An 8,558-nucleotide genomic window follows, 5' to 3' on the forward strand; every position below is an offset into this window, starting at 1 on the left:
CAGCCTGGGCTACATAGGTTAGTTCAAGGCCAGCGTGCACTACTTGGTCAGACTGTCCCCAAAAAAAAAAAAAAAAGGGTGGCAGGGGGATGGGACCAGGCATGGTGGCGCATGACTGTAATTCTGGCACTCTGGGACGGGAGGATTGCTGTGAATTCCAGCCTGGCTTACGTGGTGTGTTCAAGGCCAGATATATCAAGACCCTGTCTCAAAAACAAAACAAAACAAAACAAAACAAAACAAAACAAAACAAAACAAAACCACCAACAGGGAGCTGTAGCTCAGTGTGAAGGTCCTGCATTCAATCCCTAGGTCCTAGTACCTACTCCCTGCTCCCAGCACAAAAGATTGATATTTTTGTTTCTGTTGGTTTTGGAGACTGGGTCTTGCTTTGTAGTTCAGGCTGGCCTGAACTCACAGTGTAGTGCCAGCTAGGCTTGAACTTGTGATCCTCCTGTTTCAGTCTCCTAAGTAGTGGGATCACAGATGTCCATCACACTTGGCTGAGATTGAATTTTAAATACACTTTTGTGTGGACTTCACTACAGTGTAGACTATAAATACATTTAGTTTACTTAAGATGCTGAAAAGACTGATGCAAAGTGAATTGTTTGGGTAATGTAAAGAGAGAGGACATAAGCCTGTAGTGTCCATACTGAATTGAAGAATGACATGTGACTTTAAGATCTGATGCTTCATTTTAAAATTTAAGATTAATAAGTTTCATTTAAGTGCTTGTATTTAAATGATCGCAGTTTAGGCATAGAGATTTATACGTGGTCCAGTTTTCCCTCCCTCCTCTCTTCCGGCATTCTTTCAGTCTCCTCTGGGCCTTAGTTTTATCTTTGTAAAATACAGATATGATTGCACCATTTACTTGCTTATAAGCTCTTTATAGCTTTTACTGTCTGCAGGGTGAAGTCCAAACAACTTAGTAAGATCTGTGAGGCCATTTACAGGCCTTGATAAAACTGTCTAGTCCTTTCTTATATTACTTTTGTTTGTAACATGAGCCTTTTCTGGATCCTCTCTAACTCCAAACAGCATATTATTTAGTGTTTCTTCTATCTGTAATTGTATTAGTTCTATAGTTTTATTAATGCTTCTATTACTAACTGACCACCGTGAGATCTTATTTTTTTTTATATGAAGCCTTTTTTTTTCCTAGTCTCCTAGTTCTCACATACTGTTTGATTATATGGTCAGTATATGCCGTTTTTCATACTGTATAGTAATAGCATGTATATGTATGCTTGCTTGGACACAGTGTGAACCATTTGAAGGTAGGGATTGTATTCAATATGCTTATTTCATCTTGGAAGATATGTCCAAATGTTTGAATTGAGTCATTAAATTGTCATTCATCCTTTGTGTGTTTCACTACTAAATGAAAATTACATAGTAAGTTTCCTTAAATTTAAGATGTTTTGGTTTAACATTTGCATTAAATTTTATGGAATGATTTAAGTTAGGTGAACAATATTTGCCTTAACCTTTTTTATGGTCACAGATTCTCCGAGAATAAAATGAAATTAGATGATCTTCTCTCCACCCAGATTGCTTTCTTAAAAGTTAATAGGCTGTTTTAGGGGATTTGAAGATCCCTTGGAGCAGTCATATGTCCTATGTTGACAGTCCTGGCCTAGGTATATTACACTTTTGTGCTCATTCTTTAATGATGTGGAGTTAGAGAAAATCACAGTTCTAGATGTGAGATAGTGCTGGCTTTATTTTGGTAGTGAGTAAATCATACAGGGTCTTATTCCCAGAGTCTTTGCTCCTGATCTTAATAGAAGGCAAGTGTGACATAGTACTTACGGGTCTGGATTCTAGAGTTAAGCTTAGCCTAGTTTTAAATCCTGTCTTGGCCACTTGATAACTGAGTGACTTTGTTCCTGTTTTCTCATTTGTGAAATAGGGATAATAACTCCTATCAATAGGATTGTTTTAAGTATATGATACAATCTTGCAAGCTTTGTTATAGTACTTGGCATATAAAAGAAAAGCCTGTAAAAGAAAAGCCTGAATGTTATATATTATGTCATGTGTGTTGGTGCATACCTATAATTCCAGTACCTGGGAAGCTGAGGCAGGAGGATCACAGGTTTGAGGCCAGTCTGGATTACACAGTGAGTTGAAGGGCAGCCTAGACTATATACCAAGACCTTGTCTCCTCCCCTCCCCTATATGTATACGTGTATATGTATATACATTTTTTTAAAAAGTTGGATATTAGCCTTATTAATCCCTAAAATAAACTACCATGTGACATTGGTGTGTTGGACTTTACTGCTTTGTGCTTTGCTACATTGGAATTTTTCCAGTTTTGCCCAATCCATAAACTATTGGGGTGATACCTGAGATTCCAAAAGTATACAGAATGTAAGACATTCATGTTTGGTATTTTGTTGCAATCTGTAGTTAAACCACAGTATATGTCTTCCAGCTTTCAGATTCTCAAAAAATTTTTTATACAGTGTTGCTTTACTAAGTAGTTTCAGCAGTGACCCTTCATCATTAAGCTTTTTTTTTTTTTTTAAGGTCTCTTAGTTCATTAGACAAGAGTGGTGGCTTGCTAGTGGAATAACTCCAGCTGAGTTTATTTTAGAGTATATTTAATGCATACCATGAATGAACAGCCTTAATTATTTAAAGTTTATAGTAATAATATCCAACTCAAATGACTAGATAACTCTGCACCAGTGTTTTTTCTGTTCACAAATGCAGCATGGCTGATTTAGTCAAATATTTTTAGTGCATTATATATCTTTTAACTCTCTCCAGTAGTTAAGGCAATGTTCATCTCTTCTAGCTACTTTTGCTTTTAAAAAAACTGTACAATGCCGGGCATGGTGGCGCATGCCTGTAATCCCAGCACTCGGGAGGCTGAGGCGGGAGGCTTGCTGTGAGTCAGGCCAGCCTGACCTGCATAGTGAAACCCTGTCTCGAAAAAGACAGACAAAACAAAACTGTGTAACATTACAGTTGAGGAGACAAAAAGTTAATTTGTGTAGGCAGGCTCAGTGGCACATACCTATAAACCCAGCTACTCAGGAGTCTTAAGGTGGTAGTCTTATGGTAGAACATGCATGTTTAAGACCAGCCTGGGCGTAGAGAGACTGTCTCAAAAAAAAGAAAGAAGTAAAATAAAAACGTTCTAGAATGTTTTAGTTAATATTTCTCCTTCACCCCATTTAAATAGGACAGGCTGTCTTTGCAATAACAAAACTAGAAGAAATAATATAAGAATTGAATGTGTTATTTTAAATGACTTTCATTTTCATGTAGTAGAATTTATATTAGTTTAGAGGGTTTTTTAGAGTATTGGTTTAAACATACCATAAATATATCACAACATTTTTGTTTTTTTCATCCAGACAGGTGATTTGGCTTCTGCACAGTTAGGAGGAGCACCAAACCGATGGGAGGTTTTGTCAGCCACACCTACAACTATAAAAGACGAAGCTGGTAATCTAGTACAGATTCCAAGTGCTGCTACTTCGAGTGGGCAGTATGTCCTTCCCCTTCAGAATTTGCAGAATCAACAAATATTTTCAGTTGCTCCAGGATCAGATTCATCAAATGGTACAGTGTCCAATGTTCAATATCAAGTAATACCACAAATTCAGTCAACAGATGGTCAGCAGGTTCAGATTGGTTTCACAGGCTCTTCAGATAATGGGGGTTTAAATCAAGAAAGCAGTCAAATTCAGATTATTCCTGGCTCTAATCAAACCTTACTTGCCTCTGGAACACCTCCTGCTAATATCCAGAATCTCATGCCACAGACTGGTCAAGTCCAGGTTCAGGGAGTTGCAATTGGTGGTTCATCTTTTCCTGGCCAAACCCAGGTAGTTGCTAATGTGCCTCTTGGTCTGCCAGGAAATATTACCTTTGTACCAATCAATAGTGTCGATCTAGATTCTTTGGGACTTTCGGGCAGTTCTCAGACAATGACTGCAGGCATTAATGCCGATGGACATTTGATAAACACAGGACAAGCTATGGATAGTTCAGATAATTCTGAAAGGACTGGTGAGAGGGTTTCTCCTGATATTAATGAAACTAATACTGATTCAGATTTATTTGTGCCAACATCCTCGTCATCACAGTTACCTGTTACAATAGACAGTACAGGTATACTACAGCAAAATACAAATAGCTTGACTACTTCTAGTGGGCAAGTTCATTCTTCAGATCTTCAGGGAAATTATATCCAGTCGCCTGTTTCTGAAGAGACACAGGCTCAAAATATTCAGGTTTCTACAGCACAGCCTGTTGTACAACATCTACAACTTCAAGAGTCTCAGCAGCCAACCAGTCAAGCCCAAATTGTGCAAGGTATTACACCACAGACAATCCATGGTGTGCAAGCTAGTGGTCAGAATATATCACAGCAGGCTTTGCAAAATCTTCAGTTGCAGCTGAATCCTGGAACCTTTTTAATTCAGGCACAGACAGTGACCCCTTCTGGACAGATAACTTGGCAAACGTTTCAAGTGCAAGGGGTCCAGAACTTGCAGAATTTGCAAATACAGAACACTGCTGCCCAACAAATAACTTTGACGCCTGTTCAGACACTCACGCTTGGTCAAGTTGCAGCAGGTGGAACCTTAACTTCAACTCCAGTTAGTCTAAGCACTGGTCAGTTGCCAAATCTACAGACAGTTACTGTAAACTCTATAGATTCTACTGGTATACAGCTACACCCAGGAGAGAATGCTGACAGTCCTGCAGGTGAGTCTTAAATGATATGCTATAAAAACTGTACTGATAATATATGGGAAAAAATTTCTTTCAAACTTCAGGTGTTTATCAACATCAGACACTCTTTAAAGGTCATACATATCCCTGTATTTTTATCTGAAAATAGATATTAAAGTATCTTTCAAATTGGTCTTTATTGAAAGTTTATAGTTTTTGAAGTTAAGGACTCATTTTTCTAATGTATCAGTTACATTCATGGTATTTCCTTACAATGGTTTAATGCTTGTTTTGACATTGTATTGGTATTGTCAAACATTACAGAATTTTTATTTGGCAAGTAGTATGTCATGTTGGCCTTCTGATTTGCGTTGAGTATTTTATGCATTATATTTGGTTGGGCAGTCAGGTTGGCACAGTGAAAATATGGCACTGGGAGTAAAGAGTACTTAAGTAGCTGTCTCATCTAGCTATTTTTCTCCCACAAACTGTTTCCTCAGGAAATGAGGTATTAGAGTAGGTAACTATACCTAGGGTACCTTCTAGACTAAAAATTCTTTGAATCTGTGTCGGTGGGCATTAAGACATTCACTGCAGGGCTGTAAATTCATGTCTCATTGCTGAGTGGCTCTGATTTGAATTTGACCCTTCCCCCTGGCTTGAACCACCAGTGGGTACATGCGTGACTTTCCCATCTGGTGGCTTGTGCCACTTCTCATGGGGTTTTTGATTACAGTAATGCAAAAAAAGGGGTTGATTTAGCAGAGAGCAGATATCCTCATATTACAGTTCTTTAAGGAAAACATTGAAATGGTATAGAATTTGCAATGCAGGTAATTTGTGGTACAATAATGGTAAGTGCATATTATATATACTAGCAGTGGGGTGCTTGTAAGATTCCCATGTTAAAATTTAGAGAATTAATTATTGGTAAACTAGTCACAGTTTAATGAAATAAATTTTTTGAGTGTTATAATAATTTTTAAATTAGTATGAATAGTATTTATATTGGCAGTAATTCAGATTCAAGCAGCTAACTAGATGTGGTTCATTTATAGACTTTTTACTATTTTATTAGTAAAAAGATTGATAAAAGTGATTAGATCCATTTGTACTGCCAGTGTAAAAGCTACCTGGTAGGACAGTGATGCATGTACCATTGGTGGTTCAAGTTGATAGGAAGATGTTGAACTCAGCTGTGCTAAAAATATTAGTATTCTTTGGTTCTTTGATAGTGGACATTAAATTTACATGTGCTTGGCTGGATGTGGTGACACAGGCCTGTAATCCCATCATCTGGGAGGCTGAGTCACAAGGATCACCTTGAGTTTGAGGCCAGCCTGGACTACATAGTGAGTTTAAGGCCAGCCTGTACTATGGAGTGAGAGCCTGTTGAAGAAAACCAAAGCAAACATAGATGTGCTAGAAATAGCTATTGATAAGTATGGGTAGAAGTTTCTTAAATCTACTCTTTCAATATTATGCAAGAATTAAATAAAGTTTAAAAAAGATAGGATCAATGTTAATCTGTTAATGTTACACTGTATGTCAAAATATTGTTTTGTTGTATATTGTATCCTGAATTTTATTGCTTTAACTCTGTGTTTGGATCTCTGTAGAGATTATATATTGTGTCCTTCCGCTGGGTCAGTGATTCCAAACTCAGTAGGGGCATTTGAATTAAACTGGTTGTGGTAATTTCCATCCTCCATTTGATGATTTATCTTTTTTTATTTCCTTTAGAGAAATTTTCCTTTAGAGAAATAAAAAAAATTTATCTTTTTTATTTCCTTTAGAGAAATTTGATGTCTGCTTAGAAAATTGAAATTATTGTGCATTTGCAGATCTGTATTTGGAAATTCCTTTAATTGCATTTGTGTCTTGTGAAGCAGTGTGACCTGTGGATCTCTGAGCCCCTTTCAGAGGTTCTTCATGTTAAAGCATTTTTCATAGTAATGCTCAGGAGTTTCTTACTCCACTTTCACTGAAGGTGGCTTAAACATCAAACGTACTATTAGTTGCTTTTTTTTTTTTTTTTTAAACGTACTATTAGTTGCTGTATTTATGCTCATATACTTGCAGCAAAAATGAGTTTTACCAAAGAATGATCTCTATGAACCAGTAAAAATGGTCGTTTTTACTAAATATTGGCCCTTAGTTGCTGTATATCTTCTTAAGAAATAGCTTTTTTTGGGATATAATTCACACACCATAAAATTTACCCTGTAATGCATACAATTCAGTAGTTTTAAAATACAGTCAGTGACTTATATAGTCATCATCATTAATTTTAGAGCATTTTCATCACTCCCAAAAAGAAACCTTACCTGTTAGCAGTCATTCACGATTCTCCCCTCTTCAGCCCTTGACAACCTCTAATCTACTTTCTATCTCTTGAGTTTGCCTGCTAGTTCATATTGGTGGAATTGTATAATATGTGGCCTTCTGTGTATGCCTTCTTTCATGTAATATATATAACCTTCTTTCATGGTTCATCCATGTTGTAGCATGTATCAGTACTTCATTTCCTTTTATGACCAGTAATATTCCATTGTATACCAATATTTATCTTTCTTTTGATACACATTTGGATTGTTTTTACCTTTTGGCTATTAGGACAAATATGCTATGAACATTTTTGTTTCTTTTTTAGGGTGGAGATAGATATGTAGTTTCTTGAATGTACACCTAGCCACAGAGTGCTTGGTTTTATGGTAATTCGATGTTTAAGTTTTTTTGGTAGTGGGACTCAAACTCAGGACCTTGAGGTGAGCTGTATCACCAACGCATTGTTTTAAGTTTTTGAGGCATTGCCAAATAGTTTTTCCAAAGACTTTACTATTTTACATTCTCATCGGCAGTGTGCGAGGGTTCCAGTTTCTCTGTGTCACCACCAGTGCTTGTTATGGACTTGTTTTTCTTTTGGGGGTGTTGGGGGTTGAATCTAGACCCTCAGAGTATGTCAAGTAAGTTCTCTATCACTGGGCTGAATTCAATCCCTGACCTTTTTTAATTAATAAATTGTTTTTGAGACAAGGTCTCACTATGTAATCCAGGATGGCCTTGAACACTTTCTGTAGCCCAGATCAACATGAATTTACAGTGATCCTCCTGCCTCAGCCTCCTGAGCGCTGGGATTACAGGTGTGTGCCACCACCTCTGACATCTGACAGTTTTTTAATAGCCATTCTAGTGGGTATGAAGGGGTGGCTGCTGGTTTAATTTTGGTTTTGTGGTATTAGAGATTGAAGCCAGGGCCTCATGCATGCTAAGCCAGCACTGTACCACTGAACTTCATCCCTAGCCCCTTACTGTTTTTTTGATTTGCAGTTTCCACTGCATGTCTTCATAATATTCTTTGTGACATCTTTTATTTATTTTTTCTGTGTTGGGGACTGTACCACTGAGCTCCACATCCTTTTTATTTTTTAGTTTGAGACTGGGGCTCGCTAAATTGCCTGGGCTGGCCTCCTGCGTGAGCCTCCCAAGTAGATGGATTACGGAAATGTACCAACAGGGAAGTATAAAGCGTTTGTGCTGCATACCAAAAGAAGATAATTGGCTTTGAAGAAAAGTACCGTTTTCCAATTGTGAGTTGCAGGCTGAACTAGACTATTTCCATGCAACATTTTTATTTGAAAGAACAACTGACAAAACTATGGTTTTTGACACTTTATATATTAAGAGACAGACTTAAGCAAAAAAAAGAGCTTGTCACTTAATCTATTTCTTACCAATGTAAAACATGACCTTTGATGACCTTGTGAAAATTAAAGCTGCTGCTTTTTTGCCCTCCCCTGCCCTGCCCTCCCCTGCCCTCCCCTGCCCTCCCCTGCCCTCCCCTCCCCTGCCCT

The 8,558-nt window shown here is 37.6% G+C and overlaps 1 protein-coding gene across 1 annotated transcript in view; it reads left to right on the top strand.

Moving 5' to 3' along the window:
- The window catches only part of Sp3 (Sp3 transcription factor), a 56,588-nt gene that overhangs the window by 8,158 nt on the left and 39,872 nt on the right, over positions 1-8,558 (top strand). Inside the window, exon 6 of the mRNA XM_005393193.2 lies at positions 3,378-4,737. Coding sequence (XP_005393250.2) covers positions 3,378-4,737 — 1,360 coding nt within the window. The remainder of the gene's footprint in view (positions 1-3,377; positions 4,738-8,558) is intronic.

This window comes from Chinchilla lanigera, unplaced genomic scaffold (assembly GCF_000276665.1).
Source record: "Chinchilla lanigera isolate Chin_1 unplaced genomic scaffold, ChiLan1.0 scaffold00048, whole genome shotgun sequence".
Lineage (NCBI taxonomy): Eukaryota > Metazoa > Chordata > Mammalia > Rodentia > Chinchillidae > Chinchilla > Chinchilla lanigera.